The 16,851-nt window shown below is 41.1% G+C and overlaps 1 protein-coding gene across 1 annotated transcript in view; it reads right to left on the reverse strand.

Moving 5' to 3' along the window:
• Positions 1–16,851, reverse strand: part of lamb1a (laminin, beta 1a) — a 106,269-nt gene that overhangs the window by 12,254 nt on the left and 77,164 nt on the right. Inside the window, exons 24-28 of the mRNA XM_060842930.1 lie at positions 14,535–14,904; positions 12,708–12,892; positions 11,890–12,131; positions 11,323–11,526; positions 8,256–8,400 (exon numbers count right to left, since the gene is read on the reverse strand). Coding sequence (XP_060698913.1) covers positions 8,256–8,400; positions 11,323–11,526; positions 11,890–12,131; positions 12,708–12,892; positions 14,535–14,904 — 1,146 coding nt within the window. The remainder of the gene's footprint in view (positions 1–8,255; positions 8,401–11,322; positions 11,527–11,889; positions 12,132–12,707; positions 12,893–14,534; positions 14,905–16,851) is intronic.

Here is a 16,851-nt window from a genome sequence, read left to right on the forward strand (position 1 = left end):
GTGAAGATAAGGCGTTGGGGACCGGGGAAGCGAAAATCATGGAGGAGGTGGAGGGCGTGGGTGGTGTCTCGTACGTGTCTCCGCCACCTCCAAACGGACCCCATCACCAGAGAGATATTTCCCTCCCCTCCCCTATCAGGTTTCCAAAAAGACCACTCCCTCAGTGACTCCCTCATCAGATCCACACCCCCCCACCAACCCAATCTCCACTCCCGGCACCTTCCCCTGCAACCGCAAGAAATGCAAAACTTGCACCCACACCTCCCTCCTCACTTCCCTCCAAGGCCCCAAGGGATCCTTCCATATCCGCCACAAATTCACCTGCACCTCCACACACATCATTTCCTGGGCACACTTTCCTCATTCTTGAAGAAGGGCTCATGCCCGAAACGTCGATTCTCCTGCTTCTTGAATGCTGCCTGACCTGCTGCGCTTTTCCAGCAACACATTTTCAGCAGAGCTCAGAGGTAGTTTCTTTACTCATTAGTGGGGACGTGGAACACATTGCCTGCAACAGTAGTAGACTTGTCAACTTCAAGGGTATTTAAATGGCCATTGGATAGGCATATGGACGGGAATGGAATAAAGTCAGTTAGACGGCCTTCAGATTAGTTTCACAGGTCAGCTCAAAATCGAGGGCTGAAGGGCCTGTACTATGCTGTAAAGCTCTACGTAAGGGGCTTTGATGAGGTTAATGATGGAAAGGCTTTCTGATTTTTGAAAGTACCACCAGAATAAAAAAGCCTTTCCCTTTGACAGGGCATCTACTGGCAATGGCACAGTAGTGACTTTAACTTGTTCAAAATCACTGCTTTCAGTTTGAAACATCCCCGATTGGTAACAAGGCCATAGTGGATATATATTGAAGATAAACAGCAAAAGAACAAAGACAGAAGTTAGCCCTATTTCCACAAAGGATATCTAACATTTGCAAACTCCCATCAGGAAATGGAATTAAAAGGTTTTGAATGGGAAAAGGGCAGTAGAGGTAAGAGTAACAAGAGTTGGCACAGACTAGGAAAAAACTCTGACCACTACATTACTGACTACATTTGGCTACATGCCACTTTTTCGGCAACTGTCCAGAGCGCAGCACTTTTCACTCCTGTAACTACAAACAGGAGGAAAACCAAAGATCCGTGGTCACAACAGTAATGCTGAACTCCACTGGTTCCACATGCACAGCAAGAAACGAACCCAGTCCAAAAACGTTCAAACTGATCCAGCCCCAAATATTAGTCGCTAGAGAAATTCAGCTTAAAATGGCTCACATAAAGGCTATTATTTCAAGCTGGAAGCCAAATGTTAAAAGCAGGAGATGTGCAAAGCACAGTTCTCTACTCTGAAGTTTGTTTGACTAACACATGGAGAAAAGATTTATTATTCCTCCTTAACTGTTGAAACTATCAGTCAAGCTACCTTTCACCAGCTCAAATCATTGGAATTGTTTCGTTCATCTTCATTGATATGTTTCCAGAATGTGCATCAAGCAAGAAATGAGAACATACAATATTGATTTTGTACAACAAATGCAGATTTTCAGAGAAGAGTTATGTAGAAAGTTTCGATGAAATCACTGATCTCATTTACTGAATGCAATGGAATTCAGTTCAGTTGAACAGACACTTTGGGCACATCTGGTAATAATAGGTGACAAAAGTCTGTGTGAAGACTGTATAAGGAGAAGTTGTCACAAAGTGAATGATGAAACAAAATGTTTTGTCTCACTCATGTCTGTTCAGAACAAGCATTTTACTTAAAACAACCACCAATGAGCAATGTACTCAAACCTGACTCATAACTCATTATCTGACAAGTTTGCCTTCTATGTCCAGCCTAAGTGTGCTACAACATAAACTAGACTGAAAAGGCACCATGCCAAGGCTGGTGAGAAGTCTGTCTTACGTCAGTTGTTCTTTTTTCTTGACTAGCTGTGATAACAATATAATAATTATGGGATGATCAACACTTGCGATAAAGCACAAGAATGCCAAAGCAGAGGAATAAAAACAACAATTAGATAGATAACAGCTAAACTGTAGAACTGTAGGAAAATCAAAGAAATGAACTTGAATAAGCAAATGTCATAGAGTCATAGAGATGTACAGCATGGAAACAGACACTTGCATCCAACTCGTCCATGCCAACCAGATATGACAACCCGATTTAGTTCTACCTACCAGCACCCGGTCCATATCCCTCCATACCCTTCCTGTTCATATACCCATCCAGTTGAGTTTTAAATGTTGCAATTGTACCAGGCTCCACCATTCCTCTGGAAGCTCATTCCATACACCTACCACCCTCTGCGTGTAAACGTTGCCCCATAGGTCTCTTTTATATCTTTCCCCTCTCACCCTAAACCTATGCCCTCTAGTTCTGAACTCCCCCATCCCAGGAAAGAGACTTTGCCTATTTATCCTACCCTTACCCCTCATGATTTTATAAACCTCTAGACGGTCACCCCTCAGCCTCCAATGCTCCAGGGAAAACAGCCCCAGCCTGTTCAACCTCTCCCTGTAGTTCTAACCCTCCAACCCAGCCTTGTAAATCTTTTCTGAACGCTTTCAAGTTTGAAATATCTTTCCAATAGGAGGGAGACCAGAATTGCACGCAATATTCCAACAGTGGCCTCACCAATGCCCTGTACAGCCGTAACATGACCGCCCAACTCCTGTACTCAATACTCTGACCAATAAAGGAAAGCATACCAAATGCCTTCTTCACTATCCTATCTACTTGCAACTCCACTTTCAAGGAGCTATGAACCTGCACTCCACGGTCTCTTTGTTCAGCAGCACTCCCTAGGACTTTACCATTAAGTGCATAAGTCCTGCTAAGATTTGCTTTCCCAAAATGCAGCACCTCACATTTATCTGAATTAAACTCCATCTGCCACTTCTCAGCCCATTGGCCCATCTGGTCCAGATCCTGTTGTAATCTGAAGTAACCTGCTTCGCTGTCCACTACACCTCACATTTTGGCATTATCTCCAAACTTACTAACCATACCTCTTATGCTCACATCAAAATCATTTATATAAATGATGAAAAGTAGTGGACCCAGCACCGATCCTTGTGGCACTCCGCTGGTCACAGGCCTCCAGTCTGAAAAATAACCCTCCACCACCACCCTCTGTCTTCTACTTTTGAGCCAGTTCTGTATCCAAATGGCGAGTTCTCCCTGTACTCCATGAGACCTTACCTAGCTAATCAGTCTCCCATGGGGAACCTTGTCGAACGCCTTACTGAAATCCATATAGATCATATCTACCGCTCTGCCCTCATCAATCCTTTGTTACTTCTTCAAAAAACTCAATCAAGTTTGTGAGACATGATTTCCCACACACAAAGCCATGTTGACTATCCCTAATCAGTCCTTGCCTTTCCAAATACATGTACATCCTGAACCTCAGGATTCCCTCCAACAACTTGCCGACTACTGAGGTCAGGCTCACTGGTCTATACTTCCCTGGCTTGTCCTTACTACCCTTCTTAAACAGTGGCACCACGTTTGCCAACCTCCAGTCTTCCAGCACCTCACCTGTGACTATCGATGATACAAATATCTCAGTAAGAGGCCCAGAAATCACTTCTCTAGCTCCCCACAGAGTTCTCGGGTACACCTGATCAGATCCTGGGGATTTATCCACTTTTATGCACTTCAAGACATCCAGCACTTCCTCCTCTGTAATATGGACATTTTTCAACATGTCACCATCTATTTCCCTATATTCTATATCATCCATGTGCTTTTCTGCAGCAAATACTGATGCAAAATATCCAACTTCTTATCCACACCCGTGTCCACCCTCCACCTTCCAACAGTCCCAATCCCTCGAACCCCATCTCTTCCAGCCCCAGCCCTTGCCGTGTGTTCACCATACCCTCTGACTTTCCCCTAGCTGAGGCTGAGCGTGCTGTTCTCAGGAAAGGATTCAGCTTTGTACCCTTACATTCCTACCTCAATGAATTCCGGGCTCGACGTGATGCTGAGCTCTTCTTCCATCGCCTTCGTGCTCACTTTTTTGGGCAAGAATCCTCCCCCGCGCCACAGATCCTTTCACATCCCTCTAATATTCCACCTCTAACTGGACACCCTCGCCAGGGCAATTTCCTGCCCTCGATCTTTTCATTGAGAATTGTCGACTGGTCATTGGCCGCCTTAATTTCTCTGCCCCTTTTACCCATTCCAACCTCTCTCCATCCAAACTTTCTGCCCTTTGCTCCTTTAGGTCCAACCCCAATCTTGTCATTAACCTGCTGAGAAAGGGGGTGCTGTTGTCGTCTGGCATACTGACCTCTACCTCGCAGAGGCTGAGTGTCAACTCTCACATTCCTCCTCCTACCTTCCCCGGAGCATAACCACACCACTGAGAATCAAGCCATTGTCTCCAACACCGTGACTGACCTCATTTCCTCCAGATGCCCCCCCCCCCCCCATAGCTTCCAACCCCGGACAGCCCGTTTCTACCTACTCCCCAAAATCCACAAGGAGGACTGTCCCAACTGGCCCATTGTGTCAGCATGCTCCTGTCCCACTGAACTGATTTCCTCCTACCTTGACTCCATCCTTACTCCTGATTCACTCCCTCCCCACCTACATCCGGGATTCCTCTGATGCCCTGCAACACATTGACAGCTTTCAATTCGCAGGCCCTAACCACCTTCTATATTCACCATGGATGTGCAATCTCTTTACACCTCCATCCCACACCAAGACGGCTTGAAAGCTCTTTGCTTCTTTCTCAAAAAGCAGCCTGAACAATCTCTATCCACCACCACTCTCCTCCACCTGGCTGAACTTGTTCTCTCTCTCAACAATTTCTCCTTCAACTCATCCCATTTTCTCCAAATCAAAGGTGTAGCAACGGGCACCCGCATGGGTCCTAGCTATGCCTGCCTTTTAATGGGGTACGTGGAACATTTCTTGTTCCAGGCCTATCCGGGTCCCCTACCAAAACTGCTTTAGCGGTACATCAATGACTATTTTGGTTTGGCTTCTTGCTCTCGTCCTGACCTGGAAAAATTCATAAAACTTCGCTTCCAGTTTCCACCCCTCCATCACCTTCACCTGGTCCATCTCCGACACTTGCCTTCCTTTCCTTGACCTTTCAGTCTCCATTTCTGTCAATAGTCTATCCACTAATATCCATTACATGCCCACTGACTCCCACAGCTATCTGGACTGCAGCTCTTCTCACTCTATGTCCTGTAAAGACTCCATCCCTTTCTCTCAGCTCCTTCGCCTCCGCTGCATTTGTTCCGATGAGGCCACTTTCCAAAGTGGTGCTCTTAATAAGTGCTCCTTCTTCTCTAACCGTGGCTTCCCACCTACAGTTGTTGACAAGGCTCTCGATAGCGTGTGGTCCATCTCCTGCACCACAACCCTCACTTCCTCCTTCCCCTCCCAGAACAAGGATAGGGTCCCTCTTGTTCTCACCTTTTACCCCACCAGCCTTCACATGCAAAGAATAATCCTCTGCCATTTTCGCCAACTCCAACACGACGCCACCACTAAACACATCTTTCCTTCGCTCTCTCTCCGTCTGCATTCCACAGAAAGCGTTCCCTCCGCGACAACCTAGTCCACTCCTCCATCACACCTAACACCTCTCCCATCACACCTAACACCTCTCCCATCATAACACACGGCACCTTCCCATCACACCCAACACCTCTCCCATCATAACACATGGCACCTTCCCATCACACCTAACACCTCTCCCATCATAACACACGGCATCTTCCCATCACACCTAACACCTCTCCCATCATAACACACGGCATCTTCCCATCACACCTAACACCTCTCCCATCACACACGGCACCTTCCCATGCAATCGCAGAAGGTGCAACCCGTGCCCCTTTACCTCTTCCATGCTCACCATCCAAGGCCCCAAAACACTCATTTCAGATTAAGTAGCGTTTCACTTGTACCTCTTTCAGTTTGGTCTATTGCATTCGTTGCTCCCAATGTGGTCTCCTCTATAATCGGAGAGACAAAACGCCGACTGGGTGTTCGCTTTGCTGAACACCTTTGGTCTGTACAGAGTCAGATCACGGACCTTCCCGTGGCTTGCCACTTCAACACACAATCCTGCTCCCATGCCCACATGTCTGTCCTTGGCCTGCTGCAATGTTCCAATGAAGCTCAACGCAAACTGGAGGAACAGCATCTCATCGTCCAACTAGGCATGTTACAGCCTGCCGGTCTCAACATCGAATTCAACAACTTCAGATGATTATCCCATCTCGACCCCTCTGTTTTCATTCTGCTCTGTAATTTTATTTTATTTATTCTTTTTAAAAAAAATTTTCACTGTTCTGCACCTCTTCTTTCTCGCTCCCCACTCTCTCATCACCTTTTTCCACTCCTCTTCCCCCTTTGCTATCCTTCTACCCTGTTTTCCATTTTGCCTCTGCTTCACCCATCCCCCACATATTTTGTCACATAGCACTACCTTCAGCCTTGGCCATTCACAGCTCCTAATCTCCCTATGATCTCTCTATGCACTGTCATTATCATCTCTTTATTGCTACCTTTGCTTCTGGAGCCATGACTCACCTTCTCTCAGCCTTGTGTAAATACCTCCCTATTTCTCCCTTTTGATTAGCTTTGCCAAAGGGTCAGTTAGACTCGAAATGTCAGCTCTTTTTTTTAAGATTAGATAGACTAGACTAGATTACTTACAGATGCTGCCGGACCTGCTGAGATTTTCCAGCATTTTCTCTTTTGGTTTTTTGCTTTTGTTTGATGCAAAATATTCATTTAGTATCTCCCCATCTCCTGTGGCTCTGCACAAAGGCCACCTTACTGATCTTTGAGGGGCCCTATTCTCTCCCTAGTTACCCTTTTGCCCTTAATGTGTTTGTAAAAATCTTTTGGATTCTCCTTAACCCTATTTGTCAAAGCTATCTTAAATCCCTGTTGTGTGATTTTTAACTTTGTACACCCCAGTCCAATACCGGCATCTCCAAATCACAAAACAATCACTCCTTCTGCTACCAATGCTCAGAAGCAACAGTCCCTTTCAAACCCACATCCACCACCATCTAGGAGGACAAAAGGTAACAAATATTTGGGAACACTATCACCTGCAAGATCCCCTCCAAGCCACACACCACCCTGACTTGGAAATATATTACCGTTCATTCAGTGTCACTGGGTCAAAATCTTGGCAATCCCTCCCTAATGATGACAGTGTCCCTGCCCAAATGGATTGCAACAGTTCATAAAGCCTGCTTCAATACCACTTTCTCAAAGGCAGAGTGTAAAGACAGAAAAATTTGCAACTATAAACAACAATCGCAGAAAAAAGTATTTTAGTTAAAAATCGCACAACAACAGGTTATAGTCCAACAGGTTTAATTGGAAGCACTAGCTTTCAGAGCGCCGCTCCTTCATCAGGTAGTTGTGGAGGACACAATTCTAAGACACAGAATTTATAGCAAAAGTTTACAGTGTGATGTAACTGAAATTATACATTGAAAAATACCTTGATTGTTTTTTTGAGTCTCTCATCTGTTAGAATGACCATGATAATTTCACTTCTCTCATGTGTAAATCACAAAACTTTCTTAAAAAGTTACATTCTCAGGTTAACTGTAACAATTGGCGTCTTCCAGATAAGATGTTAATATGTTGAAGGTGTTAGCCCGTGTGTTCCTGGTCTGTGTCATAATGTTTAGGCTGATTCTAATCTTAAAAAGTGAGTTAAGAGTCTTACATGGATTCATACAGTTTTTGAGCAAAGTACAATGTAAGTCTGCAATGTACTGTGTAACTTTTAAAAAAGATTTTGTGATTTACATACGAAAAAAAGTGAAATCTTCATGGTCATCCTAACAGATGAGAGACTTAACAAACAATCAAGGTATTTTTCAATGTCTAATTTCAGTTACATCACACTGTAAACTTTTGCTATAAATTCTGTCTTACAATTGCATACTTCATAATCACCTGATGAAGGAGCATCGCTCCAAAAGCTAGTGTGCTACCAATTAAACCTGTTGGACTATAACCTGGTGTTGTGCGATTTTTAACTTTGTACACCCCAGTCCAAAACTGGCATCTCCAAATCAGAAAAATTATTCATATGGTTGTAAATAGCAAAAGCAAATTTCAAATCACGCAACTCAAAATAGCTTATCATTTGGATTCTACTTCACTATTGATATAAGTAATATTACAAAATTCTATTACATAACAGAAACACAGATGACAACAGTTAAAAGTTTAACCTCAATTCTTACGTGTAAGAAATTCTCTGATTTGTTTAATAAGATTTCTGAGGTCTTCATTGCTCTTGTCCACTTTTTCTTTTGTTGCATTGGTTCTTAACAAGACCTTTTGTGCATTTAGTTTAGCTTCATCTGCTTTAACTTTCGCATCAGCAACCTTTAGGGACACAATATGAGCACTAATTAATGCCACATATAATCAATAAGTGTGCTCAGTGAAATTTCACTTAATTGCACCCACCCAAGACAGCAGCACAAACTATAATGAAATCAGAACTGACTAAAGCAGGAGGCAACAAACTCAGCTGCAGAAGCAGCAGGACTGAGACAACATCAGGTCTTGAGCTGATGTGTCAAGGAACAAAAACATAAATTGCTGGAAAAGCTCAGGTGTGGCAGCATCCATGGAGAGAAATCAGAGTTAATGTTTTGGGTCCAGTGACCCTTCCTCAGAACTGTCAAGTAATACTTGTGCCACACAATTGCCAAGTAATGACCATCAATGAGAGGATCTAACAATCTCCCCTTGACATTCATTAGCACTGTTGTTGCTGAAATCCTCACCAGCATTCTGGAGAGAAATACTATTAATCATACACTGATCAGGACCAGCCATAAAAATACTGTCGCTACAATTGCAGCTTAGAGGTTAGGAATTTTGCAACAATTTCAACTCGCCTTGTAACTTTGGGGCAGCATGATGGCTCAGTGGTTAGCACTGCTGCCTCACAGCACCAAGGACCCAGCCTCGGGCAACTGTCTGTGTGGAGTTTGCACATTCTCCCAGTGTCTGCATGGGTTTCCTTCGGGTGCTCCGGTTACCTCCCACAGTCCAAAGAGGTGCAGGTCAGGTGAATTGGCCATTCTAAAAATTGCCCCTAGTGTTAGGTGCATTAGTCAGAGGGAAATGGGTCTGGGTGGATTACTTTTCAGAGGGTGGGTGTGGACTTGTTGGGCCGAAGGGCCTGTTTCCTTCCTGTAGGGAATCTAGTCTAATGCCCTCACTGTCGTCTACAAAGGTACAGTCAAGAGTACGAAGGAATAATTGCCACTCATCTGGATGAGTGCAGCTCCAACTACACTAAAGCAACTTATCCAGATTAAATCTCCTGCTTGATTGCACCCCATCCAACACCAGTATTCACTCCTTCACCATCAATACAGTAGCAACAGTGTACCAACTCCAAGATCGTTTTTAGCAACTTACCAAGGCGTTCTCAAATTCTGTCCAGGGTTCCCCTCCCGAAACCACTCAATCACTTTCCTCCTTCCATTCAGACAAGCTATCAAACCTTTGGTCATCTGCTCTATTAACGTCTGATTGAACAGCTGAATCTAATCGAAATGGCTCAAGGGTTTAGCAGGTGAGGAGCGGTGTTTTCTGATTCACTATGGGAATGGGTAAATTACTAATTTTATTGTTCTGTATAACCACCAAATTATAAAGTCACAGGCAGTGTTGTGGTGAGACCGAGATGGTATAGAGACTGTGTCCAAATCATTATCTGCTGCAATGAATGAGATCCCTAAAAAACAGCATTTATGTTTCGGAGTAAAATTGATTTGTATGATGACAGGATCTATACATTCATAGAATTGCACTGTAAGATTAGACCAGATCAGAGATAGGATGAGTCGGTCAGTCATCTTTCTCTCCCCCCCTCACCGTTTTATAATTATAATGGCCTGATTGTTTAGCTGTCTTTGATAAGTCAACTCTTCCTCCCACGAATCAGGTGAGTAAATCTCTTTTGAACTGCCACCAATGCCAGTATACCCTTTTTAAAACGTGGAGACTAAAATTGCACTTCACATGTAGCCTCATTGACACGTGTTCAGTTGTAATAAAACTTTCCTGTTTTCAAACTTCAACTCTCTAGCGACAAAGGCCAAAATTCCATTTGTCTTATTAATTACTTGCTGCAGCTAAATGCGAACACTCGGCATTTCCTGCATGAGAACGGCCCAATCCTCTCCACTGCAGTTTTTCTTTTAGAGAGTCTCTCTTCATTTAAGTAATAGTTTGGCTTTGACTCTTTCTACTGAAATGCATGATCTCACACTTGCCTACTTTAAACTCCATTTGCCAAGTCTTTGCACACGTACTCAAATAAATTATATCCTCGGCAGATTCATCACAACACCTATTTTTGTATACTGGATATATTATACTCTGCCCCCTTCTCCAAATCATATATATAAATGATAAATAATTAAGGCCTGAGGACTGATCCTTTTGGCACTCCACTAATTATGCTTTACTAACCTCCATCCACATTAATTAATCCTGACTTGGTCTCTCGTGTGTTGATAAACTCTCAATCCATGCTATCACAACACGGTGTTTCCAATCTTTTCCAGTAACGTGTTATGGGAGACCTGATCAAATGCTCTCTGAAAATCCAGATACTTCACCTCTGGTTTCCCCTTTATCAACTCTGCTGGCTATACACTCAAAGGACTCTAGTAAATTTGTCAAACATTGTTGAACCTGTTTGATTACACAAATATTTGCTAAATGTTTTGCTATCTCTTCCGAATAATGACCTCTGGCATTGTCCCAATGGATGTTAGGTTAGTTTTGATGAAACATCATCACAGACTTGAAACGGGAATTATTTCTTTCTGCAGAGATGTTCCCAGACCTGCTGAGTTTCTCCAGCATCTCCTGCTTTTATTTCAGACTTCCAGCAACGGTAGTACGTTGCTTTTATTAGTATGATAAAGTGAGAAACCATATTTAACAACTGTCACATATAGATTCTATTAAAGTGGCACAGTCAGCGAAAAGAAAAACTCTACAAGCAGAGTACAGCATTTTTTTTTGGGAGATGGTGAAATGCCAAAGATCTGGTTCAGTACTGAAATATATTGCACAGTCTGGCAACAATTTCAACGAGTGCTGTCATGAAGTGTTGGAATCCAATTCCTAAAGTGAGTATTTGCATCGTCGTTCACACGTTATAATCACTTTGAGACTTTTGTTCCCTAAAAAATCAAGCAAGCAAAGCAACAAAACGCTTGATAAACTGCACGTTGGTTTACTTGACAACTAACATTTCCGAATGCAAAAACATACCATTTTTGAAAGCTGATCCACTTCTGCCAAAGCATTTAGAATCTCGGTGTCAAAATCCATGGAATTCTGCCATGCATTATGGGCCAAAGTTACAAGTCCATCACAGCCAATGCCACCACACTTTCTGGTTCCATCATCAGCGCGACAGTTGGGACCACCACACTCCGCTTCGGCACATGGCATTCCTGCAGGGCCACCACAAATCTGAGCAAAGAGAGTGAACAGCGCAGGTCAGAACATGCACTTCAGAAAAATGGAGTTTTATTTGGTTATGGACAATTGAAGTGCTCTAGTCATATTTTGAAATCCAGGATACATAACAAATACAGTCGTCATCTAACACAACAAAACTTCTTTAAAAAAATGCAGCTTAGATGGAATATATTGGTGTTGCAATCAAATCAAATAATAGAAACCTTGTTGTCAAATTCAACTTACTTTTAACCATACATATGTGATTATACATATTTTGCAAATGGACCACTAAAAATAGCCATTTAAGATAAAATGGCAGCTTAATATGGATCTACAGTGCTCTTCTAATGTTAAATCAAACCTGACATGTACCTTTTTGCTTAATGGTGAGAGGTCTAGACTTTGCAATTTGTCAGCTAGTTCTTCTAGACTTTGTGAATGTTCTTTTTGCTGTTGCTCAAAGCGATCCTGACTCTGTGAAATCATGTCATCCACCTTTTCACGAGTGCTCAAGGATTCCAGCAGTATACTACCAGGATCAGTGGTTGAAGCATTAACTGTCATTTCAGCCTCAACAGATTGGTTAAAATATTTCTGGACACTGTCCAAGGCTCCTACAAGTATTGTAGTGAATAGAAAACATTAAGTCATGCATTACTTTAAAAGGTGACATTACAAGATTCTGTAAGACAATAGAAAATTCAGTCCAGTAATTACAGTTTAGAGGGCAGATTTAATCACATCTATTTAGAGTTATACATAATAAATACATGGCCTTTTTATACTGATGTACTCAACAGAACATTACAGAAAGTGATTAACAAACTACTGAAGTTACACCGAAGCATTATGCAACACTTTCTGGAGCTCTATTTACAAAAGAGAGAGATAGAAACACAACTGAGTAACTTACGAAACTGTAATTAACATCCAATAGGTGCTTTAAGTACTCAAATAGATAAATGCCAAATACATTCTCACTATTTTGAAATAGTATGAAGCACTTAACTGTTTATATGGTGTTGTGAAGTCATTTGTATTTCAACATTTCCCTCCTCACCATTCAAAATCAGTAAAACCATAAAGTTGGTAGGAAAAAGATAACTAAGTTTTGATATTTGAGGTATCAATGAACTTGTAGATATTAAATATATCAGCATTCAATTTTCAATTAACAATCAAATCCTCACCATGGACATCAGAGTTCTTAATGTATTCCAATTGTTCTGCTAGCTCATTTACAACAGCTTTCAAACTTTCAGCATCGGTCTGAAGGACACTTATTTCTTGGTCTGTCACATTACTTCGGTCTGCTGTAGTTGCAAGATCTGATTCAATTACAGTAACCTTTTCTGCAAGGTCAAGTACTTTCTTCCTGAAATCAAAGGATTTTAAAACTTAATTTAATTAGCTTACTTAGGATAACCACAGTATCTAAGATGAGGGTTACATTATCACAACATGCAACATTTAAAATGATCTTACACTTGATTAAATCAAGAAAGTCTGCTTGATAATGACCAAGTACCCACATCTAAATCACAAGAAAGGTTTCTATCCCTTCGAAAAATTAACAAAGCTATCCAAAGATAATCCACATTCCATTCTTTACATACAATTATTGAAACCGGTATCCAATAGAGGAGGCTCAGTGAAACCTCAATATGTTGAATCTTTTAGAATACAAATCATGACACTTTTCATTATCCTATAAAAATGGCAAATCCCAAATGTTACTAATTCTTTTCCCCATGAGCAGCAACATCAACATTCAAGTACAAAAATATTGTGATATCTTGCATGCTAAATCTTACCCTCAAAAGGGCAAACAGGCTGATCCAACTGAATGCAGCATGTATCGGATGCCCTACTCAAAAGAATGAAACTATGTCTACACAATACTATGTAATATGGTGTGTAAACTAAACTATATTTTTTTAAAATACAGATCACTAGGCATTCAAAATGGACAAAACTATGACAATATTCCTCTGAGAATATGCCCACTGAGTTTTCCAGTGTCATATTGGGATTACTTTTCTTTTTAGCAGTGATAGTGTGATACAAACTGATATAAATAGGTAAGTAACAATCACTGCATCTGCATTGAGCAAATACAGAAATGGAGGCCAGTGAGTGGAATCAATATTGGTGGATCTTGAAGGAATGAAGATGACAACAGTGTAGATAATCTTAATATTTCAAAATAATACATAAAACTCAGAATCAGTAGCTCTGATACAAGACAAAATTGCAGGAGTAGTGCACCAAATGTGCGAGCTTCAATCGTCAAATTAAGCCAAAAAATATTTATTAAAGCATGCAAACAGCTTCACACAGCTGCCTTGCAGATGGTTATTAAACAACGTTTCCCAGCTGACCTGTTAGGAGTACAAAAAAGCCTCAAACTTTCCCAGTTAATCACAACTAGATAAAGACCAATTTAATGAGATTAACTGTAGAGCACAGATGGCTAAACATGAACAAGAATTTTGTTGTCAAAGTGTCTGGCTCAATAAATATGTTCAGTTTCCAAGAAGTCTTTTTGGTCTTTTACCCAGGGGAACACCCTTCGGTAGGCAAATGTTCAACTGTATGATTCCACTAGAAAAGAATCTTCATGATACATTCTTGGCAATGTGGCCATCATTAGGAGAAAAACGATGAAAAAAATTACACAGAGTGGCCTCACCACTGTTATCTGGTACAAAACCAAAGATGAAGACATTTATTCATGTTTTATCATAGAGTTCATGCTATCAGTCATTTTGACCATAGGACAAATCTGGCTACGTAAATCAATTGCAAATTCACATGAGTACAGCAGCATTCAGATAGTCAAACATCCCCAATACTTGGTAATGCTAGACTCTGGTCTAGCTCTCCAGGCAGTTTTCTATTAAAATGGCAAATGTAAATGAAGTGCAGTCAGCAGCACTTTGTTCCAGTATGGAGCAGGAAGTATTGGTGTACATAAGGGCACAAGAAGAAATTAACTCAACCTTAATCTTACTTACTTGGCTTCATCCAAGAGGTCCCCAATACTGTCAAGTGGTTCAGTCGCAGGATTTTCAGCAAGTAGAGCTCGTATGTCATTAATTTTGTCCTGGACAGCACTAACAGTTTCTTGGTAAGGCCCAACTATTCCACTAGCTTTGATCTCATCAGCCTGAGCTACAAGTTGCTTGCTTTGATTAGTCAGCTCTTCAATTTCTTTATCCCACAGTCTGAAGCATGCATGACATGGTTCACAATGAGGGAATGTACCAGAGTACCCTCGAGCGCATTTATCACAACGTTCTCCTGCAATCCCTTCCCGACAGATGCAGTGGCCATTGGCTTGGTTACACTGCTGGGTCTCAATACCAAATTCATTACAATCACATCCTGAAAAAAAACATAATAGTAATTATATAAAAAAGAGTACTGATAAAAATAAACAAATCAACTCAATGAGAAAAAGAGAGTTTTAATAAAATGAAGTCAAAGAGACACTTAAAAAAAACAGCTCCTTAATCAAATACACAGTCTACACTGTCGTTATGCTCATCCAACCTGCTCCACATGCACCTACAAGAAGAAAATTGGACAGACACAGGATAGTACAACTGGGAAGAAAAAGCATGGTAATCTTGAAGTAAACTCAAAATCTCACTGCAGTCTATATAGGAAACCATTACTAAGACTTAATATGCCTATCAGGACACTGGATCTGTAAACAAAAGCAAAATTCTGCAGATGTTGGAAATCTGAAATGAAACAGCAAGTGCTGGGTTCTGGAATGGAACTGGATCTGTAAAACCTGACTATCTTATGATTTCATTTCAAATACTAGTCAAATTTCCAAAGCAGCATTCTGAAAGATTGTTTTGATTAATCAACTCTCATGAACTTACCAAAAAGAAGAAATTGTTTTAGATGAGAAATAGAAAATGGTTAACTGCAACAATAGCATTAACTGAAAGTAAAGTAGGATTAGAGAACCAGAATTAACATGGTCATTTCACATTTCCATCATTAAAAAAAAGCCTGCTATATTTTGTGTAAGTAATGTATATTAAATTAGGAACCAGATTATATGTGCTGTACTTCTGGACATTTAATTCAGACTCAATTTTAAAAATGGCCTATGAAATAATTGGAAGACACATTGATGGTAAAGGAGAAAGGGAAGACTGCAGATGCTGGAGATTGATGAAGGGCTTATGCCCAAAATGTCGATTCTCCTGCTCCTCAGATGCTGCCTGACCTGCTGCGCTTTTCCAGCACCACACACTCGACATTGATGGTAAAGCCATTTTATGATGTTCATAAGCATTGGTATTTTAAACAGATTCTGGATTGAAATGAAAATGCTTGATTAAAATGACCATCGCATTTCACATATAAAGAAGTCATACTTCATCTTGGTCTCCAACTTGCAATTGCAAGCAAAATCTTCTCTGCACTTCTCCTAGCACAAACAAAATATGATTCACGGAGAGATTATAGTAAGATCACCCAATTTTGCAAAAAGTACTCCTGACCCACATGTGGAGTGGCACAGAAGAAATTCTAGGCTCCCCAAAGCAATTAAGTTCTGATAACTAAACACTATGCAGTTTGAGGTCCAACAGTAAAACAGTCCTAAAAGTCTCAACATCAAACAGCACCTATATAACAGTTAGAACAATTAGCAATTTTTGAGATTTGTAGCTCAGGATGATGAGAACTTTGTAAAATTTGTTCGCTCACTAACCTGGAAGGTTTGTTTTCAGACGTTTTGTCACCATATTAGGTAACATCATCAGTACGAGTTTCCAGCGAAGTGTTGTGGTATGTCCTGCCTCTCTGTTTTTAGGTCTTGGCATCTTAAGGTGGGTGATGTCATTTCCATTGCTTTTTTCAAAGGGAGGTAGATGGGATCTAAATCAATGCGTTTACTGATGGAGTTCCAGTTAGAATGCCAGGCCACTAATAATTTTCATGCGTGTCTTTGTTTAGCCTATCCTAGGATGTGTGTTGTTCCGTCAAAGTGGTGTCCTTTGTATGCATGGAAACTAATGGTAGTGGGTGGTGTCTTTTAGTGGCTAGTTGGTGTTCATGTATCCTGGTGGCAAGTTTCCTGCTTGTTTGTCCAATGTAGTTTTTTTTAAAAACAGTTCTTGCATGGTATCTTGTAAATGATATTAGTTTTGCTGGTAGTAGCTAATGAATTCTTTAGGTCCATTAATCGCTGTTTTGGTGCGTTAGTGACAATAAGATGATCGCATTTCAATGTATAGTGAGCATCAGAACAGCTCCCAGTTGCACACAGTTTATATTCACACTAATTACAAAATTCTAGCAATGTTT

The sequence above is a fragment of the Hemiscyllium ocellatum genome, chromosome 23 (assembly GCF_020745735.1).
Source record: "Hemiscyllium ocellatum isolate sHemOce1 chromosome 23, sHemOce1.pat.X.cur, whole genome shotgun sequence".
NCBI lineage: Eukaryota > Metazoa > Chordata > Chondrichthyes > Orectolobiformes > Hemiscylliidae > Hemiscyllium > Hemiscyllium ocellatum.